General features: G+C 39.8%; 1 protein-coding gene across 6 annotated transcripts in view; it reads left to right on the top strand.

Annotated features, from left to right (window-relative positions):
• The window catches only part of CHEK2 (checkpoint kinase 2), a 37,893-nt gene that overhangs the window by 5,992 nt on the left and 8,571 nt on the right, over positions 1-23,330 (top strand). For all 6 annotated transcript variants that reach the window (XM_079151359.1, XM_079151356.1, XM_079151358.1 and 3 more), the window contains 9 exons: positions 1,925-2,049; positions 2,167-2,314; positions 6,969-7,059; positions 10,764-10,872; positions 14,178-14,231; positions 17,092-17,153; positions 19,001-19,100; positions 22,168-22,254; positions 23,005-23,168. In XM_079151359.1, coding sequence (XP_079007485.1) covers positions 1,925-2,049; positions 2,167-2,314; positions 6,969-7,059; positions 10,764-10,872; positions 14,178-14,231; positions 17,092-17,153; positions 19,001-19,100; positions 22,168-22,254; positions 23,005-23,168 — 940 coding nt within the window. The remainder of the gene's footprint in view (positions 1-1,924; positions 2,050-2,166; positions 2,315-6,968; positions 7,060-10,763; positions 10,873-14,177; positions 14,232-17,091; positions 17,154-19,000; positions 19,101-22,167; positions 22,255-23,004; positions 23,169-23,330) is intronic.

Below are 23,330 nucleotides of genomic sequence, written 5' to 3'. Positions count from 1 at the left end.
TAAGAGTATAATTGTTAAGTCTCTTTTGGTGTTGGGGACTGAACCCAGGGCCTCTTGCATACCAGACAAGTGCTTTACCACTTAGCTACAAACCCCAGTCCCAGCCTCTGTTTTTTTTTTTTTTTTAATTATAGCCATCTTTGTGGATATGAAGTAACTACATGTGTAATTTTGATAGATCTTGTCAACCTATTCTCTCCAGACCATTGTATACAATTTGTATAAATTATGTTCTTCCTATTGTCAGTGTACAAAGTACCCCTGCTTCCCCAGACCTCTCACTAACACTGTAGCATGAGACTTTTTGCTTTTTATTAATCTAGAAGGTAAAACATAGATACTTAATATATTTTTGGTTTTAAAATTTTCCTGTATTGAGTTAGTTTGGCCATATTTTCACGTTTGTGCCATTTATATATATACATGTGTATATATTTAGTTGCAGGTGGACACAATGCCTTTATTTTATTTATTTTTATGTGGTGCTGAGAATCAAACCCAGTGCCTCACACATGCTAGGCAGGCGCTCTACCACTGAGCTACAACCCCAGCCCCATTTATATTTTTTTCTTGTAAATTGTTTCTTCATATCTTTTTCTCTTTTTCTACTGGTTTGTCTCTATTAATTAATAGAAACTTTACCTTTATTGGGGAGGTTAGTCCTTCGTGATGTGAATTGCTGATAATTTTCCCAAATCGTAATTACCTACATTGTCCTTGGTGCTGGAGCTGTATTTTTAATTTGTTTTCTTCTTTATTACTGGGGATTGAACCCAGGGGTGCTTTACCACCATCCCTAGTCCTTTTTATTTTTATTTAAAAAAATTTTTTTAGATGTTGATGAACCTTTATTTTATTCATTTATTTTATATGTAGCACTGAGAATCGAACCCAGTACCTCACACATGCTAGGCAAGTGCTCTACTACTGAGCCACGACCTCATCCCCTTTATTTTTTATTTTGAGATAAGGTGTTGCTAAGTTGCTGAGGGTCTTGCCAAATTGCTGAGGGTCTCAGTAAGTTGCCCAGGCTGGCCTTAAACTTGCCGTCCTCCACGTCTCTGGGATGATGGGTGAGCACCACTGTACTTAGCTGGAGCTGCATTCTTAAACAAGAGTCCTATGTCTGCCCTCCAAGACTTTATGTTCTATCAGGTGGGGGATACGATGTACAAATAATCAAGATAACTTCCACTTACGGCCCATACGTAGAGCGAAATAAAGCAGGATATCATTATCCTAACAAGTGGGTGGTGAAGTGGGGGTCTGCTTACATAGAAAACTGAATGAGAGATGATATTTGAGGCCAGACACAAAAAGCAAAAGGAATGAGCCTTTCAGGTATTTGGGGAAAGGGCACAAAGCAAATTGCTTCTGGCAAGTGGGGCTGGGTGCAGCCAGCAGAGGAATAGAATAGCAAAGTAACATTGGAATGGTGGCGAATACAGATCCTGAGTGTCAAGTGGGCCATAAGTAAAAGTGTAGCTTTTATACTAAATATGATAGGAAGCCTTAGGACAGTAATGAGCAGAAAGTTATTACATGGTATTTTCTCAAGTCATTACAAATTATTAAGAGAAGTTTTAATGACTACTTTTTGCCTCATGGTTATATATAAGACATCCCTTATTAAATCATTGTTGTAGAATTTTGTGTTCCCCAACATGCAAAGTTTTTTATTTATTTTATATTGGGGGTAGAGGTGGGAGATGCTGCTGGGGATTGAACCCAGGGCCTTGAGTATGCTAAGCATGCCTTGTACCACTGAGCTACCCCTCCAGTTTTTAATCTTATAAAATTTTGATAATCAAATTTATGATTGCTACCTCAGGCTGTTTTCCTACAAGTAGATATTATGGGCAATTTTTTAAAGGTGTCAATAGTTGACATTTAACAGTTTCTGGCATGTGGTTTTGTTTTACAGAGTGTGTTAATGACAGCTACTGGTTTGGGAGGGATAAAAGCTGTGACTATTGTTTCGATGAACCACTACTGAAAAGGACAAATAAATACCGGACGTATAGCAAGAAGCACTTCCGGATTTTCAGGGTAAGTGACCAATATCCGTGTACTTGGGAGAGCTGGTAATCTAGTCATTGCTCTTGGATGTCTTCCAACTATACATCCCGGCTGCTAAGCTTTGACATAAAATGTTCTCTATTTTAGGAAATGGGTCCTAAAAACTCTTACATCGCCTACATAGAGGATCACAGTGGGAATGGAACCTTTGTAAACACAGAGCTTGTAGGGAAAGGAAAACGGCGCCCTTTGAGTAACAATTCTGAGATTGCACTTTCACTATGTAGAAATAAAGGTAATATCATCATCTTATGTTTACTGGATTTTCTTTCCCCTCCTGTCTAAAAGGAAAATTAACTTTGCATCTTTTTTTTTTTTTTTTTTTTTTTTTTTTTTTTTTTTGGTGGTACTGGGGATCAAACTCAAGCACTCTACCAGCTGAGCTATCACCCCAGTCCTAACTTTGCATCTTTATGGAGCATGATTTAATTGAGTAAAACTTAGGTAGCACACAAGATTTAATTCTGTTGTCCTAGTTGCCTTTTTAAATCATGAAAAAGTTGTATGCAGACAGATTTTCTTAGGTTTAATTGGTTTTATTTAAAACTATTTGCTGTCAATTGAGTTGTTGGTTAAAATAAGTTATGGTTCATAGATTGATTGTTTATACCCTCTCTGCCTTAAATGTCTGTGTTGTTGGGAGTTATTAATTCATCCTCCTTCCCTTTCTCCTGCCTTGCTTCTTCCCTCTCTTCCTCCCTTGTTCTTTTCTGTCTTCATTTCTTCCGTTCATTCATTTCTGCCTCCGTTCATTGAGCTCCTTTTACATGCCAGGCATTAGGCTGAGCATTTTCTGTAAGAGCTGGGTTTAGAGCATTCACTCTCTTTCCTTTTTTTCTTTTGTGGTTCTGAGGATCAAACCCAGGCCCATGTGAATACTTTACCAGTGAGCTTCACCCTCAGCCCTCTACCTTTTTAAATACCATATAGTTGTCTTGGGCAACTGTTTATTGTTGTCAGGCAGCATTTTATAAATTTTATAAAACATTTTAAAAACATCTACTTCTAAAACTTCATGAATATTATAACCAAAAACAAACAGTTGTCAATTTAGGGCAGAGTGTAGAAAGAATAATTGATAAAAGTGACTTATAGAGTTTGTAGTAGCTCATAGTGATTTCAAATTTTTGAGCAAGGGGAAAACTCTTCTTTCTTTAATTAATAAACCACAGAGCTTCCAGAAACCATCTGAGAGCAGAATGACTTGGAGTGTGTGTGTGTGTGTGTGTGTGTGAGTGTGAGTATGGGTGAGAGAGAGTGAGTGAGTGTTGGTTTAAATGTAGAGGTTCACATAAGCATTCTTACAGATTCTTTTTTTATTTGGTGCTGGGGATCGAACCCAGGGCCCTGTGCTTATAAGGCAAGCACTTAACCAATTGCGCTATCTCCCCAGTCCCTTGCAGATTCTGATCCAGTAGTTCTAGGGATTTAAAAGATCATAACAGGGGCTGGGGTTGTGGCTCAGTGATAGAGTGCTTGCCTAGCACATGTGAGGCACTGCATTTGATCCTCACTACCACATAAAAATAATTAAAGGTATTGTATCCATCTACAACTAAAAAAATTTAAAAAAAAAATCATAACAAAGCCTGGCATGGTTGTGCATGCCTGTAATCCCAGCTTTTTGGAGAGGCTGAGGGAGGAGGATCACAAGTTTGAGGCCTGTTTGGGCAACTTAGTGAGACCCTGTCTCAAAATTTAAAAAAAGGTTGGGGGGCATATTCTGTGGTAGAGCATCCCTGGGTTCAATCCCTAGTACCTTGGGGGTGGGGGGAAATCATTAAAAAGGTGATTCTTGTGCAGTCAGTGTTCAGACTGATAACTAGGAAATGTAGCTATAGTAAATATCCTAAATTACATTTATTTATTTTTGGTGTGTTCAATTGATCCTGGGACCTGTGCTTGCAAAGCACACACTACCACTGAGCTACACCCCTAGTCCCCAAAAGTGCATTTTATGTTTGACAGTTTCCCCTGTTTCTGACTACTTTGTGTTTGGTCTGATTATTGTAGTTGGGGCAATTGCTGGGATTTTTACTATTTGTGTCACCTGGTAGAAGAGACAACTGGGCACTGACATTGAGTCTCTTCTGAACAGGCAGTGTGCTACTTTTTGCCCTGAGGTCTGTCCAAAGGCCACTTTTTAAATTTTTGTCCCTTTTTTGAAGAATTAGAAAAACTTTAATTTGTTTTAATTGACATAAAACAAAATGTATTAGGACTGGGACTGTAGCTCAGTGGTAGAGCACTTGCCTAACGTGTGAAGCATTGGGTTCAATCCTCAGCACCACATAAAAAAAAAAAAATAAAATAAAATAAACAAAATAAGGGTATTGTGTCCATCTACATCTTAAAAAAAAGTGTATTTGTCACATTCAATATGATGTTTTAGAATATGTATACAGCATGATGTATATATGTATTGAAACATCACAATGTATCCCATAAATATGTACGATTTTTATGCATCCCTTTAAAAAGCATGTGAACAACTGGGTGAGATAGCTCACACCTGTAATCCCAGTGGCTCAGGAGGCTGAGGCAGGAGGATTTCAAGTTCAAAACCAGCCTTAGCAACTTAGTGAGACCGTTTCTCGAAAAAATAAAAAGGGGGCTGGGATGTGGCTCAGTGGTTGAGCATCCCTGGGTTCAATCCCTGGTTCTGAAAAAAAAAAAAGTATGTGAACATACTTAGTTCAAGTTGACATATAAAATTACTTCATATTCTTAACTTTTTTGGTGTTAATACTTAAAATCCATTATTTTAGTGATTTTTCAAGACTGCAGCACATCATTATTAATTATGGTTGGTGTACAACCACCATAATTTTTTCTAATAAATTTCTAAAATCAGATCTACTGATTTTTTTTTTTTTTTTTTTTTTTTTTTCCCTAATTCAAACAAAGATAGCATACAGGTCAAAGGTGGCCCTGATAATGTAGACCAAACAGGTACTGTGTGAACTTGTATTTGGCCTACAGACATTTTCTTCCTTCCTTCCTTTTTTCTTTCTTTAAAATTTTTTTTTTCTTTTAGTTATTGACCTTTATTTTATTTATATGTGGTGCTAAGAATCAAACCCAGGGCCTCACACATGCTAGGCAAGTACTCTACCACTAAGCCCTCTTTCTTTTTTTGTTTTTTTTTAAATTTATTTCTAATTTTGTTTTATTATTATTTCTTGGCTTATAGACATTTTATTCGGTATTTGCCAATATTTATAACTTTAACTTGAAAATTCAGATTTCTTTTAAAAGTTGGACTATCTGGCCACGGTGAGCCTACAAACCCACAACTTGGGGATCTGTAGGCACTAAGGAGAGGCTGCTTCCTTTAGATGGGGGATTTGTTTCCCTGTTAAAATCTTCACTTCTCCATGTTATCTTTTTTTATTTTTATTTTTATTTTTTAGTTGTAGATGGCACAATATCTTTTTATTTTATTTTTATGTGGTGCTGAGGATCGAACCCAGTGCCTCTCATGTGAGAGGCAAGCGCTCTACCACTGAGCCACAACCCCAGCCCCTCTCCATGTTATCTTAAACTCAACCCAGCTAAACCTGGGTACATTTACCTTCCTGGCTTATGTGGGAAACTGTTAGTAGCGTCTGAAGCAGACCTTAACATTTAGTAGAAAAACATTCTTAGAACCCCTCAAATTCCCCTATTTTCAGATGCCACTGGATTATAGGTTCATAAGTAGCCATGAGAGTTTTACCTGGGTGGCCAGTGAGTCTCACTCACTAGGGAAGTGTTAGCTTCAAGTGTCTGCCTCAACCTGGAGTCACATATACTCAAGTGACTCAGGTTTGTGCCAGAGACTGGATTTTTAGGTTAATGTAGGGAGGGCCAAACCTTTCACCTGAAATCTCAGAAACTCAAGGATCTTAAGTCTTACCCAATTTCACTCTTTCAAAATATTATAGGCAGGTACAAATTCATCATTCGTGGCTTTCTAGAAATGAAATGTTTCATAACTGAACGAACATTTGGTGTTAATAGGATTGTCAAATTATTAAATGAGTAGTTTTTATCTATTTTCAATGCAAATGTCATATTCGGGGATATTTTCAACATGTAGCTTTAAAATATATAATGATAATGCTAGAAAGTGTGGATGGGAGAAGTGGAAATGTAGTGTTACAGATTTCTTATATTACATGCAACTTAGTATAAATTATATATTAAGTCCAAGTAAAATGTGAGGTCAGGGGTGTAGCTCAGTGGGAGAGTGCTGGCCTCGCACACACAAAGTCCTGGGTTTAATCCCAAGCGCTCGCTGGGAAGCAGTACTCCTGCGGCTTGAGTCTCAAGCAACTAGGAATGTGTCCTCTAATCTGCCATCTAGAATCATCCTAAATGACTGATTTTATTTTTTGAGATGTAGCCTTAAAAATGAAGAAATAAAAGGGATTAGTTTAGACAATGCTCTTTAACTTTCCAAATAGGTTCAAGATGGTTTGTACCATAAAATACCAGTTAGGTAAAGGTAGAAATGTCTGAGAGAAGGTAGTAGGACTGTGGTTAGTACTGGCCTAATTTTAAATTAATTGCTTTTTGATTCTGGGCCTGTGGTGATCTGCATGAGTATTTTATATTAGTGCAATTAACTAATACTCTGAGGTCGATGAATATGAGCAGTAGTTACGTTATGGGTTTCCTGTACTATTGTGAGCTTGATGCTGTGTATTTCCATTGAAGGATGACATTTGATTATCATTTCTCAAGAGTTTTATAACATGCCTTAGTCTAGCTAAATAATTCCATTAGGGTTATGTGGTAGATATAATCAAAGACAATTGTCTTCTACTCCATTAAACTAAATTTTAGAATTAATTTTCTAGTTGTATGAATTAATAAGCACATTTCTGCCCTTTTTATCCCCTTAGTTTTTGTATTTTTGGATCTGACTGTAGATGATCAGTCAGTTTATCCTAAGGAATTAAGAGATGAATACATCATGTCAAAAACTCTTGGAAGGTAAACTTTTTTTTCTTATGTAAATTGAAGTTCACTTTTTTCCTATCTGTCATTGGTTTTTCATTTCTGATTTTATGATATTCATAATCTGTTCATAATATAGGGAAACTATTTGTGATAGTATATTAGTGATTGATTTGATGATGATCAATTGAAATGAACTCTGACCTTATAAATTTTATTAACGATAACTTCTTTTTGATTCTGGGGATTAAACTCAGGGTACTTTAACACTGAACTATACCCCCACTTCTTTTAGTTTTTAAATTTTGAGATAGGGTCTCACTAAGTTACTTTGGTCCTCACCATGTTCCTGAGACTGGCCTCAAGTTTGTGATCCTCCTGCCTCAGTCTCCTGAGTCACTAGGATTATAGGCATTCACTACTATACCAGGCTTGATGATAACTTTTTAAAAGCAGCTTTTAATGAGCTGTAATTCATGTACCATGTAATTTGCCCTTTTGTTGGTATTTTATTTTTTGTTTTTGTTGTCCGGGCTCCTTCAAGCATTGTAGTCCAGCACTCTACCCTATGCCCAGTCCTAATTCACCCTATTAAATCAGGTGTATAATTTAGCATGAGATTCTGGGTTCAGTTTCTAGCATAATGAAATCTGCCACTTAGTGAATTTTAGTATATTCACAGAATTGTGAAACTATCACTATAATCAATTACAGAACATTTCCATCACCTTCCCAAAACACATAATGTATTTCTGCACTGTTCAAAATGTGTACCATCTTGGGACATGAAGTAATACAACTGTTGAATGTAACCTTGGGCAAAGTTCTCAGAATTTTTAGTTTCAGATCCCTTATGCTCTTAAAAATTACAGACAACCAGGGCTGTGAATGCAGCTCAGAGGGAGAACACTTGACTAGCGTGAGCAAGGCCCAGGGCTTTATTCCAGGCACTGAAAAACAATTAAAAAATAATAAACCATGAAGGACCACAAAGAGCTTAGGTTTCTGTGGCTTAAATCTGCTGATATTTACTGAACTAGAAGTTGGTATTGAGATTGGGCATGGTGGTGCACGCCTGTCATCCCAGGAACTTGAAGAGCTGAGGCCGGAGGATCACAAGTTTGAGGCTACTGTGAGCAACTTAGTGAGACCATGTCTCAAAATAAATAATAAATAATAGAAAGGGCTGGGAATACAGCTCAGTGGTAGAGCATCCCCAGAGTTCAATCCCCAGTACCATCAGAACACAAACGCCACATTGAGATACCAATTCACACCCACCCCCCAGGATGGCCGTAATAAGTAGTTAAAAATGTTTGTGAGGATGTGGGGAAATTAGAATCCTATACACTGCTGTTGAGAACGTAAGCTCCTACAAGCTCTGTAAAAAAATAGTTTGGTCTCAAAAGTTAAATATAGAATTAGCTGTATGACCCAGACATTCTCCTTCTGTGTATATAGATGCCCCCAAATGAGAAACAGGTGTTCAGACATGTACACAAATGTTTATAACAGCTCTATCACGATAATGAAGTCTCATTTTTCTGTTTTTCTTTTGTTGCTTGTGCTTGTAGTTTAAGGAACTATTCATAAAAGGTGGAAACACCCAAATAAATGTCTATCAAAAGATGACTGGGTAAAAGAGAAGTGGTATTTCCACATAATAGTAGATCATTCAATTTTAAGAAAGAATGAAGCTGAGCATGGCGTCACCTACCTATAGTCCCAGCAGCTTGGGAGGCTGAGGCAGGAGGATCGCAAGTTCAAAGCCAACCTCAGCAACTTAGCAAGGCCCTAAGCAACTCAGTGAGACCTGGTCTCTGAATAAAAATATAAAAAAGGGCTGGGGATGTGGCTCAATGGTTAAGCGCTCCGTGTTTAAAATTAGTATATTCGCAGAATTGTGAAACTATCACCACAATCAATTACAGAACATTTCCATTTTAAATATAAAAGAAGGAATGAAGTAGCCAGGTGCCTATGCTACAGGCCTGTGTGTGGCCTGAGTGTGCGTCTCAGCTCCTTGGGAGACTGAGATGGGAGGGTCACTTGAGTTATGGATTTGAGACCATAGCGAGATCCAGTCTCAAAAAAAAAAGAATAAAGTGCTGGTAGATGTTACAGCATAGATGAAATTGAAAACATGGAAAGTAAGTGAAACCAAACACAAAAGTCCACGTAGGATGTGATTTCACTGAAGTGAGATATTCAGAATAGGCAGATCGGTAGAGACAGAAAGCAGATTAGTGGTTGCTGGGGGGAGGGGAGAAAGGGGAGTGACTGCTTTGTTCTGTAACAGGTATGGAGTTTCTATTTAGGCTGGTCAGAAAGTTCTGGAACTAGATGGTGGTAATTGCAGAGCACTGTGAATGCTCATATACCAAATCATACACATTAAAATGACAGGTGAATTTTATGTCATGTTTATATAGTGTTTTATACCAGGGATGGAACTCAGGGGCACTCGGCCACTGAGACACATCCCCAGCCCTATTTTGTATTTTATTTTTAGATAGGGTCTCACTGAGTTGCTTAGTCCCTAGCTTTTGCTGAGGCCGGCTTTGAACTCACAGTCCTCCAGTCTCAGCCTCCCAAGCTGCTAGGACTATAGGTGAGGGCTGCTGCACCAGACCTGTCATGTATATTTGATAAAAGAAAAAAAAAAAAAATGTCTTGGTAAACCCCCACTTCACTCCTTCAGTACCAGTGGTAGTTATAATAGACCAATAATCCACTTCAGGCAGATAATGGATGATTGATACTTTGATAGTTGTTACCTTGGGCTGACCCAGGCTTTGGAGAACAGATCCTACTTAGGATTAAGTCTGTGTTGCCTAACATCCTGGATAAGCATTCCTTCCTCATTAGTAGTATCCCAGTTAATTGAAAGTCTTTAAGACAACAAGCAGGTTAATTGTGCAGTACTTTTGGATATGATGTGGAAAGTGGTTCTTGATGTAGAAAGCACTTCTTGTTACTGCTTATGTATTTTCCTTTAAGTTTTGGACCCAAGGGGTGCTTTACCATTGAGCTACATCCCCAGTCCTTTTATATTTTGAGATGGGATCTCACTGAGTTGCTGAGGGTCTTACTGAGTTCCGAGGCTGGCCTCACACTATGATCCTCCTGCCTCAGCCTTCCATTGCTGAGATTACAGGCATGTGCCTACCATGCCCAACAGCTCTTCCTTTTTTTTTTTTTTTTTTTTCTTTTTCTTCCTGGTGCTGGAGATCTGGAAATGGAATCCAGGGTCTTGCACATGCTAGGCAAGCCCTCTACCACTGAGCCACCTTCCTAGCCCCTCAGTTTTCTTTTAAGACAGACAATGAGGACAGAAATGTACCAGTGAAAATAATTCATTTGCAGATTCTGTTTTCTTTTTCTTGTTTTGAGTGTTTCTTTTTGACCAGGGATGTTTTTGATTTCTGAGATAGATTTCTCTCTCATTTTTTTTTTTTTTAGTCTTTCTGCTCATTTTACAATTTGGAACTGTAATATGACTTAAGTCTGTATCAACTCAAAACTGGTATTGGGAGCTGACTCAGTGTTGTTGAATAGCCCACATCCACTTATACCCTTGACATTGTGCAATTGGTGAGGTTTCACCATGTCCTCTGAAAACCGGGACAATAAACGGGTTGTTTATACTGACCATCTTAACTTCTGAAGTGGAGGAATATTTGGGCATGGTGGGTCTCATGATTAAAAACATCCCCCAGATCACTATGTTTTCCTTCTAGTGGTGCTTGTGGAGAGGTAAAGCTGGCTTTTGAGAGGAAAACATGTAAGAAAGTTGCCATAAAGATCATCAGCAAAAGGAAATTTGCTATTGGCTCTTCAAGAGAGGCAGTAAGTACCTGTGTTTCTGGCTATGTAACTTTTTTTTTGGTACAGGGGGTTGAATCCAGTGGTGCTTAACTACTGAGCTACGTCCCCAGCCCTTTTTATTTTTTTATATTGACACAGGATCTGGCTAAGTTGCTTGGGGGCCTTACTAAGTTCCTGAGACAGGCTTTCAACTCAAGATCCTCCTGCTTCAGCCTCCCGAGCTGCTGGGATTACAGGCATGTACTACCAAGCCCAGCTGCAGCTCTTTATAGCTTCTTCATGCCATCCCCAAAATCATTGTGAAGTGACACTTTTCAATCTCAGGAGCAATTGACTGCTCAGACATAGTAATTTGTGACCATCAAAGAACATTGAGCTGGGCACTCTGGTGCATGCCTGTAATTCCAGCAGCTCGGGAGGCTGAGGCAGAAGGATCGAGAGTTCAAAGCCAGCCTCAGCAATGGTGAGGTGCTAAGCAACTTAGCGAGACCCTGTCACAAAATAAACAATAAAAAGGGCTGAGGATGTGGTTCAGTGGTTGATGCCCCTGGGGTTCAATCCCCCATACCCGCCCCCCACCAAATAAAGAACATTGAAAATTTTAAGTATCTTTTGTTTAATCTAGAAATTGTTTCTTGTAGATAATTTAGCTCTAATAATTTTTGATTGTTTCTTTCTTCCATTTCAGAGTTGTTACAAGATTGTTTTTACAATTCTTGAAATTAGAGAGTGAGAGGGGAAAAAAAATCTAGTCATAATTCTGCTCTTATAGTCCTACAACTGTTTTCAGTTTTCATTTCTCTTCTTTCTTGGTTCATATGAATTTGTGTTTTTCTATGGTTTCAATTGTATCGTATATGCAGCTTGGTATTCTGCTTTTCCATGAATGCAGACAGCATAGACTTTATGCTTAGCACATCCCTCCCTTTTTATAATTGATTCTTCAGTTCATCAACTTTTATCATGATTTTTACTTCTGGTGTGCAGTCCTTTCAAAGAGTTCATTAAGCAACTCTTAGGTTAGAGTAGAAATGAAAATTGTTCAGGGTTATAGGGTTCTAGCCTCTCCTGAGGGCTACACTGTATTCTGAACATTGATTTTGACAACAGATGTCAAAAATATAAAATGCTCAGCAACTTCAAAAGAATGTATTATTTGGGCTCATTCTACAAATTGATGATCTTCTTTGTAACTCCCCAGTTTTTTTGTTTTTTGTTTTTTTCTTTCTTTTCTTTTTGTGGTGCTGGGGATTTGAACCCAGGGCCTTGTACATGCAAGGCAAGCACTGTACCAACTGAGCTATATCCCCAACCCTAACTCTCAAGTTTTAAAGGATGAAAAAACCTGAGGGCAAAGAGTGGTAGAATGCGCGTGTTTGTTTCCCTAGCCTTATCCAAGCCTTTCACAGCTCGTGTGACCCAGAAGGTAGTGGGGTGGTCCAGAGCATCGGCAGAAGAGCAGCTTTGGCTGTGCTTTGCCTCTTGAACATTTAAGTTATGAGGCTGTGAGGAGCCTGGGGACAGATTTGTAGAAGTTGTCAAAGTCATGCTCAAAGAGGGAGCCGTCCCAACTTTATGATAATTCACTCAGCCATTTCTCTGATTGATCATTTAGGTGATTCCCAGTTTTTTGCTCTTTTGGGTGATATGCAGTGAGTATCTCTGTATTTCTGGATTAGTTGGAGACTTATTTTTCTTTGTTGTGGTACTGGGGGAACTTGGGGCCTTGTGCATGCTCTACCTCTGACCTACATCCCAGCCCTTAGTTACAGACTTTTAAATTTTCAAGTATTGAAATTATTTCTCCATAGTAGCTATTCATTTGCGACATTTTCTATAGTCCACATTAACTATATACGTGATGTAGACAAATGATATTGACTGATCTGTCTACACATGACTCCACAAAGTGATAGAAAAATCTCTAATCCTGTTTTCCTTTGTGGCCAGCTGTTTCTGGGTATTATATTTTAACATTCTTAAAAGATCTTTTTCTTCCCCCCGAGACAATGCCATTCTTACACGGCAAGAGGAATTTCCTTTCTCTGTTCACTTTGATATAGATCTTTTCCTAAAACTGTGATTCTAGATTTGCTTCCCATTTTGGGGACAAGAAAACATCTACCAGATTGTTAAAACAGAGTAAAATTTTACTTTTTTGTTTCATTCTTTGAGTCCTGTTGGACTCTTTATGATCTATTTTCAGAGTTTGTACATGCTGTATGGTAATGAGTGAAATGGCTTACAGGAAGAGGCAGGCTTTAAAAATTAAGCATCTGGGGTTTCTTAGTGGAAATCCATTGTACATAAATATGTCACTCTCCATCTTCTTTGCTTGTGGAGGGTGTAACCGGGAAGTTGAGTTACGCAACTCAACTTGCTCTCTTCTTGGAGGGGATGGGATGGGGACAGGGCCTCGCCATGTTGCTCAGGTTGGCCTTGAATTCCTGGGCTCAAGCAGTCCTCCTGCCTTAGCTTCCTGAGTAGCTGGGTCTGCAGGTGCTTGCCAGGCTGTCTGGCTCCTCTCGAAGAAACATGTCAGCCTACAGTTGAAGTTGGAACTTTTTTCTGCTCAGTTATTAGAAATTTGACTTGATATTTTCTTCATACAGTTTAATTAAACACCTTCTCGTTCATGGTCTTGTCTCGTCTTTTCTTTTCATCAGTGGTTGAATTCAGGGCCGCACTTAGCCATGGAGTCACATCCCCAGCCCGTATTGTATTTTTTATTTTGAGACAAGGTCTCACTAGATTGCTTAGGGCTCCCTAAGTTGCTGAGGCTGACTTTGAACTCTTGATCCTCCTGCTTCAGCCTCCCGAGCTGCTGGGATTACAGGTGTGTGCCACTGAATCCAGTTTTCTCATCATTTTTATAACTGTAAATAACTCCATAGTTAATGAGACAAGTAGAACTTGCCCGTGACAGATGCAAACAATGGAAACATAACTTGCTTCTGGCAGTGGGACTGGGGTAATGTGTTCCCTTTTATGAACCTCAGTTTCTCCATCTATAAAATGGGAGTAATTTTAGAATCTACTTAATTTGGGGATTATGAGGCTTATGTGAAGTGATTCTTGTGAATGAAGAGCTTAGCAGAGGGTCTGGACGTTTATTGAATGCTTATAATTTGCCATGTACTTTTCTAAAATGATTTTAGGTGAGTTATTTAATTCATTGTTTTTTGGGTCTGAATTTCTTTGTATAAATACAACCTGGTTTGGAACTCAGGCCACCTGTAGGCAATTAAGTTTAATGTTAACATTTTAAAAATATTGGTCATTATTATTATTGTTAATAAACTCTAATGTTTTTCTGTTTATCAAAGGATCCAGCTCTCAATGTTGAAACTGAAATAGAAATTTTGAAAAAACTAAATCACGTAAGTATTGCTATAAAATATGTCTCATATTTAAGTTCATTTATGTCAAAATATGGGAAGAATGTAAAGTATTTCAACAGATAAATTAACATTAACCTGGATTCTTTAATTTCTACGTGCGTGCACATGCATACAGTCATGCATGCTCCTAGCTCTCATTTAGCTTGGAAGAGTTTAACTCCAAAATTTTGAGAGGGCAATACTGCATACAGATTTCATGATTAAATAATTACCTCATGACATTTCTCCTGAGTTCCTCTTCTTAGTCTTTTTTTTTTTTTTTTTTTTTTCAAAGATGGGATCTTGCTATGTTGTCCACACTGGTCCCATGAAATCCTGGGCTCAAACTGTCCTGCTGCCTCAGACTCTTGAGCGCTGGAACTATAGGTGTGTGCCACCATGTCCAGCCTGAGTTATTCTTTTCTTTTTTAACATTTTCTTTTTTTACTTGTAGATGGACACAATATCTTCATTATTTATTTATTTATTTTTGGTACTGGGAATTGAACTCAGGGCTACTGAACCACTGAGCCACATCCCCAGCCCTATTTTGTATTTTATTTAAAGACAGGGTCTCAACTGAGTTACTTAATAGTGCTTTACTTTTGCTGAGGCTGGCTTTGAACTCTCAATCCTCCTGCCTCAGCCTTCTGAGCACCTGGGATTAAAGGTGTGTGCCACCCTGCCTGGCAATACCTTTATTTTATTTATTTATTTTTGTGTGGTGCTGAGCATCAAACCCAGTGCCTCATACATGCTAGGCAAATGCTCTACCACTGAGCCACAACACGGCCCCTGAGTTATTCTTGATCAAAGTTATTCTGTCTTATAGAGACTTGATCAACTGATTATGTTTGTAAAGACAATGCTAATTTTAGTAAATTTGATAATACCTGAATTATTTATTTATTCACTTATTTTTTTTTGGCGGTACTGGGGATTGAACCCAGGGTTTCATGCTTTGGCCAAGACATCACAAGTTCATAATTTTGTGTTTTTATTTAGAGACAGGGTCTCACTGAGTTGCTTAGGGCCTCGCTAAGTTGCTGAGGCTGACTTTGAACTCTTGATCCTCCTGTCTCAGCCTCCTGAGCCGCTGGGATTACAGGTGTGCGCCACCGCACCCAGCAACTATGTTTCTTGGTTTATCCGTTTTAAATAGCCTGTTGGGCTGGAGATATAGCTCAGTTGGTAGAGTGCTCGCCTCACAAGCACAAGGCCCTGGGTTCGATCCCCAGCACCGCAAAAAAAAAAAGCCTGTTGTCTTCCTGTTATGGGACATGAAGATTTTAGCTCTTCTTTTCTTCTCTATTCCATTTACTATAATACAACAAGGAGTAGTCAGCATTTTCATCATGACAATAGCAGTTGCTCATGTAGAGTCAAGTAGTGTACAGTGATCACAGGCAAGGAGCCGGGAACGGAACGGGTTTGTTCACAGCTCAGCTCTCCTTGCCTTATGTTCCAGGGCTGGAAGCTGGCTGAAGAGTCTGACCTCTGTGGGCGGGGTATGTGTTTTTGAGATTGGTGTTAATCTTGGTAGCATCTGAGTATCTCTTGTGTGCCAGCCACTGTGCTGGGTTTTGGGCCTAGAAAGATCAGTCAGACTGGGCTCTGTCCATGTAGTGTCTGGTGAATGGAGGCCTGTGGTGGGCAATAGTTTCCTTTCTCTGTCCTCCTAGAGCTCATAGCCTTGTGAGGAGGTAGATACGGAAGATGTAGCGTGAGACCTCAGACATTAGGACCTCCACCTCCCCACTAGCTGGGATTACAGGCAGGCGCCACCTGAAGCTGACTGTCTGTTGTGAAACAATAGCTGTGCTAAGTGTAAAGCCATAATATTAAGTACATATTTTTAAAACTACAATACTACCTTCCTTGCCCTCAATGTTCTGTTCTCTCTGCCTTGGTCAGAGGTCATAACTCTCATCCATAAGTGTGTGTCTCTGTCCCCCACCTCCAAGTGTGCTTAAAAGTTCCTACGCCAGACACAGCAGCACACACCTGTAATCCCAGTGGCTCAGGAGGCTGAGGCAGGAGGATCGAGGGTTCAAAGCTGGTCTCAGCAAAAGCAAGGTGCTGAGCAACTCAGTGAGACCCTACCTCTAAATAAAATACAAAATAGGACTGGGGATGTGGCTCAGTGGTTGAGTGTCTCTGAGTTCAATCCCCAGATAATAATAAAAAAGTTCTTTTGAAATGACAGGGCTGGGATTGAGGCTCAGTGGTAGAGCGTTTGGCTAGCATGTGTGAGGCACTGGATTTGATCCTCAGCACCACATAAAAATAAATAAATAAATAAATAAAATAAAGATATTGTGTCCATCTACAACTAAAAAATAATTAAAAAAAACATTTAACTTAAACAAAAGTTTGTGATGGAATTAGAAATTTCCTCTTTCCTTGGTAAAGTGGGAAGAGGATTCTGTCCCATGGGGTCTATTCCCCTGTTTTTCCAAAATTGGAGCTGGATTTGGCTTCTGTACCTGGCCTGCTTTTTCATTCATACTTCTTGTCTGAGTGACACCTTATTCCTGAGTGCCTCTGTCTTAGGGCAGAGAGGAGGAGGGCTGGCAAGAGACCAGCTTTCGTTCCTCAGTGGGACATCCTCATGTGAAAGGTGAGCTCGTTCCTCACTGACATGGCAGCGTGAAGCGTTTCTTACGTTTTCTCACGGAGGAGTCAGCTAGATTCTGTTCCGCCTTACCCCTTCGCTTGAACTTCAAAGCATCCAGACACAGTGGGCCAAAGCCTGGTCCTCTTCCTGACTTCCTGGGCAGATATCTTAAATTCTGTGGCTTTTGTGGTTTCCTTCTTGGGAGTTTCTCACTCGTTTTCATTCTTTCCTCTCTTTTTTTAGCCTTGCATCATCAAGATTAAAAACTTTTTTGATGCAGAGGATTATTACATTGTTTTGGAATTGTAAGTAGTAAATGTTTTGAACTTAAAATTTTCATTTAAATGCTTGTAAGCCAACATAGAATTGTATGTAGGCTCGCCTTTCTGGTGCTGGGGACCCTCAGTGTAAGTATGTGAAAGTGGGATCCCCAAAGTGTTTATGCATGTCTGGGCAGTGTTAATTCTAGAAGCCGTCCAGCATTTCCAAAGGCAGGTAGCATGGGATTCTAGTCTGCATCTTGAGTTCTGGATTTAAACTCGACTCTGCGGGTGACTCGTTGACCACCCCCTGGAAGAGTTTCTTTCGCCTCTCTGAGTCTCATTTTCTTAGATTAATGCAGATTATAATGATACCCCTATGACCAAAGCCCTTGAGAGGTTTACATGCTGTGAAGGATGGAAAGCCCCTGCAGAGTGCCTGGCATATCTGGATACTTGACAGGGGTCAATTTTTAATTTTTATATTTTTGGGATTGAATGCAGAGCACTGAGCTATATCCCCAGCCCTTTTTATTCATTTTGAGACAGGTTCTCACTGAGTTGCTGAGGCTGGCCTTAACATATGATCCTCCTGCCTCAGCCTCCTGAGATGCTGGGATTACAGGTGTGTGCCCACCATGCCCAGCATCGACATGGGTTTATGTTATTACTTTAAAAATACCCACTTTGGGTGACCCTTCCTACTTAAGCTGTTGGGACCTGGTGGCATGGTGGTGCCCTGAGTATCTTTCAGTGTTTTGCTGCTTTACTTCATGGACAGGATGTCCTATCTTCTTTGGTGTAACCAAAATAATTTCCTGTGTCATTCCTGGAAGAGGCCTGTCTTATGTCTATTCCTGCATAAATTTACAGTGTTTCTGGAAGCAGCTGTTGTAACAGGCATGGAATGCTTTGTTCTTGGCTGACAAATGGTGGCTATGCAGATTGAGTGGCAAGAGCAATTTAGCAAGACCCTGTCTAAAAGTGAAAAATGAAGCTGACTGGGGATGTAACTCTGTTTTAGGGTGCTCTTGGGTTCAATGCCCAGTACTCCCCCAGCCAACAAAAAGAAAGAAAAAAAAATAGGGAAAAAAGACATAAACAGCAGTCCTGGTCAAAGCACTGGGAGAGATGGATGGCCCCGGGGTGCTTCAGGGGATATCTGCTGCTACCAAAGAGGAGATCGTTCCCTGACTGACACAAGTTTAATAATGGTGGTAATAGTACAATAATAGTAGCCGATACTTATTAAGCACTTAACTGTGAGCTAAATAAGCACTTTACGTGGACTGGCTCATTGGTCCCTCATAATAATCTTACAGGTTACTTACATGTCACAGGTGGGATTCTATTTTTAGACCCACTTTAAACAAAAGGAAGCTGAATCAGCACATTTGAATAACATGGCTGAGCCCTGTGCCAGGTGCCTTATCTACGCCCATCATTTCTTACATTTTATACCAACCATCCCAGCATGTGGTGTTACTCCCATTTTTTTAAGCTCAGAGAGATTAAATAGCCCCAAATCCTCTAGCTAGGAGGTGGAAGGGTTGGGGTTCAGACTCCACTTGTCTTGAGTGTAAGCTCCAGCTTGCTCTTCCACATCGGTCTCCAGATCCCACGGGGTGCGTGATAAGAGTGCCCCCCTGGCCTGCCTCCAGGGTAGCGAATCAGACCTTAGTGTTTCCCAGGTGTTAGCAGTTCCCACTGCACACTCCTTCCCTCTTGTTCCTTACTTCCCGAGGTGACATCTGATGGTGGATGAGCCTTATCAACTCATTAGCTCTAATAATGTGAGCCAAGGGTGAAAAACATGGCAGCTTTGTGCTAGTCTGAATGAGTTTGCTTTGCCTTTTTTGCCACCTGAGTGAGTTTTCCTGTCTGTGTTTCAGGATGGAAGGAGGAGAGCTCTTTGACCGGGTGGTGGGGAATAAACGACTGAAAGAAGCTACCTGCAAACTCTATTTTTACCAGATGCTCTTGGCTGTACAGGTGAGAGAAGCCCTCAATCGTTGTGACAACCTACTTCCTGTTAGGTGGACTTACCTTACCTTCCTACCCCTCTGACTCAAATGATAAAGTTCTTACTGTGAAGTTCAGAGACAGTAAAAAAGCGAACTAGAGAAATAATGCAGTCTCGTGCTTCCCCTCTTTAGTTTGGAGGGCTTTCTGGAGGGAAATTGATTTCTACCTGTTTTAACACACTTTTTCACCACTGTGAACAAAAGATCTGACAAGAATAATTTTAGAGGATGAAAAGTTTATTGGGGGCTCAGTTTCAGAGGTCTAAGTTCATAGACCATTGGCTCCTTTTCTCTGGGCCCAACGTGAGGGAGAACATCATGGTGGAAGGGTGTGGAGGAGGAAAGCAGCTCAAGACATGGCCACCAGGAAGCAGAGAGAGCTCTGCTCACCAGGGACAAAATATATACCCCAGAGGCATGCCCACAGTGACCTACCTCCTCTAGCCACACCCTACCTGCCTCCAGGTACCACCCAGTTGATCGCTGACAGTGGAGTAATGCACTGATTATTAGGTTGAGGCTATCTTAACCCAGTCATTTCACCTTTGAACCTTTTTACATTGTCTCACACAAAACACTTCATGTCTAAACCATAAAACTACGTCTGCCTTGTCTTTGTAGGAACCTCTCCCCGCCCCAGATCTCAGAGTGGGAACTGGGCACATTTGAGGGCAGGGCAGGCAAGTTGGGGTGAGTGGGACAGGGTATGCTCTTCATGGCCCGGTACTCAGTTCCCTTCAGATGCAGCATCTTGGTCAAGGAGTGGACAGGTGGAGGAGGAACGAGCCTGGCCTTCTCTGTTCAGTGAAAGTGTTGATGGAGGAGCTGTTGGTGGCCCTTTGCTTTGAGGAATATCATCATTTTCCATTTTCCAAGCAAATGTGGTTATGGTGATTTCCCACCAGGATTTCTTTTCTTGAAAACTCACTCTGCTGTAAATACAGTGGAGGGAGCAGGGTTTTTTTTGCTTGTTTGTTTGTTTGTTTGTTTTGGTACCAGGGATTGAACCCAGGGGCACTTAAACACAGAGCCACATCCCCAGCCCTTTTTATGTTTTATTTCGAGACAGGATCTCACTAAGTTGCTTAGGGCCTCACTAAGTTGCTGAGGCTGAACTTGTGATCCTCCTGCCTCGGCCTCCTGAGTTGCTGGGATTGTAGGCGGGTGCCACTGTGCCTGGCTGGGAGCAGTTCTTGTGTTGGGTGATGATTGAGGGAAATTTTTCTGGGCTAGGTTCACCTGGGTTTGACTTTGAAGGTTTCATCAGATTAATTTCCTGCTGGAAGTGTGAGAATTTTCCCTCTGGCCCAGAGGGACATCCAGAGAACACTGGAGTCCATGATCATAAGCCCCCCACACCTGGCCCCCCTTTTTGGTTTTGTTTTGTTTTTGTTTTGTTTTGATTTCTTGTGCTGGGATGGAACCCAGGGCCTCTTGCAGCCTAGGCAAGTGCTCTATCCCTGAGCTATATCCCAGCCCTCAAGCCCTTTTTAATGGTGGCTGTCACCTGCCTAGTGTTTATCTCCCTTATTGGTTTATTCCCTCTTTTATTAACTGATCAAGAATATTACAATGAATCGAGTATACAGATCAATGGATTTGAGACCTTTTTTTTTTTTAATTTAATGAAATTTTTTTTTTCCATACATAACATTTTTGTTTTCTAAAGAAATGCTGGGTCTGGTAGTCCCTGCCTGTAATCCCAACCTGGGAGACTGAAACAGGAGGATGGCAAGTTCAAGGCCAGCCTCAGCAATATAGCAAGACTCTGTCTCAAAATAAAAAATAAAAAGCCCTGGGGATGTGGCTCAGTGGTAGATCCCCAGTATCAAAAACAAAAACAAAGAAAAAAGAAAAAAGAAAAGATGTCTGACAGTATGTTGATGTTTCTGTGTGTGTTCTTTTTTGTTATTTTAGACTATAGTTTTCAAAGACTGAAGTCAGTCTGCATGTCGGAATAGGCTAACTGAGTATTTAAACAGATAATCTGCAAATATATGTTTTATAGAATCACTTTAAAAATATTCTTAGGACTGGGATATCATTTTGGTGGAATTTTTTTGTTTTTATTTTGGTGTTGTCTCAAAATATTTTATATCAGTCATTTAAAATTTTTTTTTTTGGGGTGCTGGGGATCGAACCCAGGGCCTTGTGCTTACAAGGCATGCACTCTACCGACTGAGCTACCTCCCCAGCCCCAGTCATTTAAATTTTATTGAATTAAACACCTTATGTTTCTGCCAATGTGAATGGATATTTGTTTTCTTGAATTGTGAAATACAAGCTTTATTGTCCTCAGTTGCTGTTTTCATTTTTCCTTTTTTTTTTTTAAAGACTTAGTTTACTGAATACTGTTATTGACTTCCTAATATTCTCCCCCTGATAAAAAATAGCAGTATAGTTTTGGCAGTTGACCTCAAGTCAAAGGTAGAATCTGATTTCTTTTTTAAAATATATTTTTTATAACTATTTTGTTTATTTTTTTGTGGTGCTGAGGATCGAACCCAGTGCCTCACATGTGCTAGGCAAGCCCTTTACCACTGAGCCACAACCCCATCCCCTAGAATCTGATTTCTTTAGGGAAATATCATTCCTTCTATCAGTGATTCTTTTAGGATAGGCTAGTACCCATTTCAGAGGAGAGGAAAATTCGAGTTTCTGGGAATATTCTATATTGTCCCTTGAAGAGAGATGGGATACCATTCTTTCTCTTCTTCCTAAATGAGATAGAAAAATGTCTTTTGCTGGTAGTCATCTTTCAAATAGGTAAAAACCATTCCTAAGACAAATCTACACACATACACACACAGAGACGCTAGTGTAGTAGAAAAGAGAAGAGGGACCAGATCCTTAACTAAATTGCTGACCTCACTCTACTTTTGAATTTCCAGTTATAAGTCAGTGCAATCTGTCTTGTTTTTAAGTCAGTGTGGGCAGGTTTTAAATTACCAACAAAATTGATTTCACATTAAAAAAAAAAAAAAGGACTTCCTGGAAAATATAAATCTAAGGGTTATGCCTCCCTTTCTGTGCAGTACCTTCACGAAAATGGCATTATACATCGGGATTTAAAGCCAGAGAATGTTTTACTGTCATCTCAAGAAGAGGACTGTCTTATAAAGGTACAAGTTATGTTCTGTATGTGAGCATTCCAGTAGAAAGTGTCTTTTAATTCCTCATTTGAAAAATGAAAGCAAAAAAAAAAAAAAAATAGAGAGACAAGACTGAGAATCTGATGTTTGCACTTTTAGCATTTGTTTTAGAGATCAGGTTAACATTTCTCTGGAGTCTAATGAGCATTTATTGAGCTCCATTCTATACAAGCCACCTTGTGCTCAGAGGGGTCTAAACAGATGAATGAATTCCTTCTCAAGCCCAGCTTCCTTTTAGAATCTCCTGTGAGAATTTTAAAAAATAAATAAGGAAATAAATAAATCTTTATATATCTCAAAGCACCCAAGCTGCATCTCTGAATCTGAGAGTGGCACCCAGGTACAAGAATTTTTCCTCAACCTCCGCAGATATTCCATGTTGTAGTCAAATTTGAACACCTAGGATCTCAGAAGAATCGTGTAACTTAACTAAAATCCTAGGGTATTTGTGATAGGCCTTACAAACTTTCTATAAGGTTACAAAGAACATAGTTAAACTGGAAAACCTGATTCTTCAAGTTCCTTATAACTTCAGAAATTTTGTGCAAAATTAAGTACCAGAACCTACAAAGACATGAGTTTGTAGACTTGAGATTAAACACAGGTATGAACTGCACAATAAAAACTAGCCTAGCCTACGGGTCTTTTGGGACCGGCAGACTATGATACTCTTTGTTTTAGGACATTGTTAAAAATTATTCCTTTTGTCCTTAATTTTAGATTACTGATTTTGGGCAGTCCAAGATTTTGGGGGAGACCTCTCTCATGAGAACTTTATGTGGTACCCCCACTTACTTGGCTCCCGAGGTTCTTCTTTCCATTGGAACTGCCGGGTATAACCGTGCTGTGGACTGCTGGAGTTTAGGAGTTATTCTTTTTATCTGGTAAGAAAAGTTTTCATTGCTACACAATCTGGTTGGAGGTAATTAGATGAAAGCATAACCATATTCAGGTAGTGAGTTTATGTTGAATTTAGGTCACTTTTCGACCACCGAGTTAAAGGAAAACTTGATTTTTCGTGATGCTGAAACCAAGAAATCTGTATG

Source organism: Sciurus vulgaris (assembly GCF_902686455.1).
Source record: "Sciurus vulgaris genome assembly, chromosome: 8".
Lineage (NCBI taxonomy): Eukaryota > Metazoa > Chordata > Mammalia > Rodentia > Sciuridae > Sciurus > Sciurus vulgaris.
The sequence above is the reverse complement of the archived record's forward strand: the minus strand, read 5'-3'. Positions and strand labels throughout refer to the sequence as shown.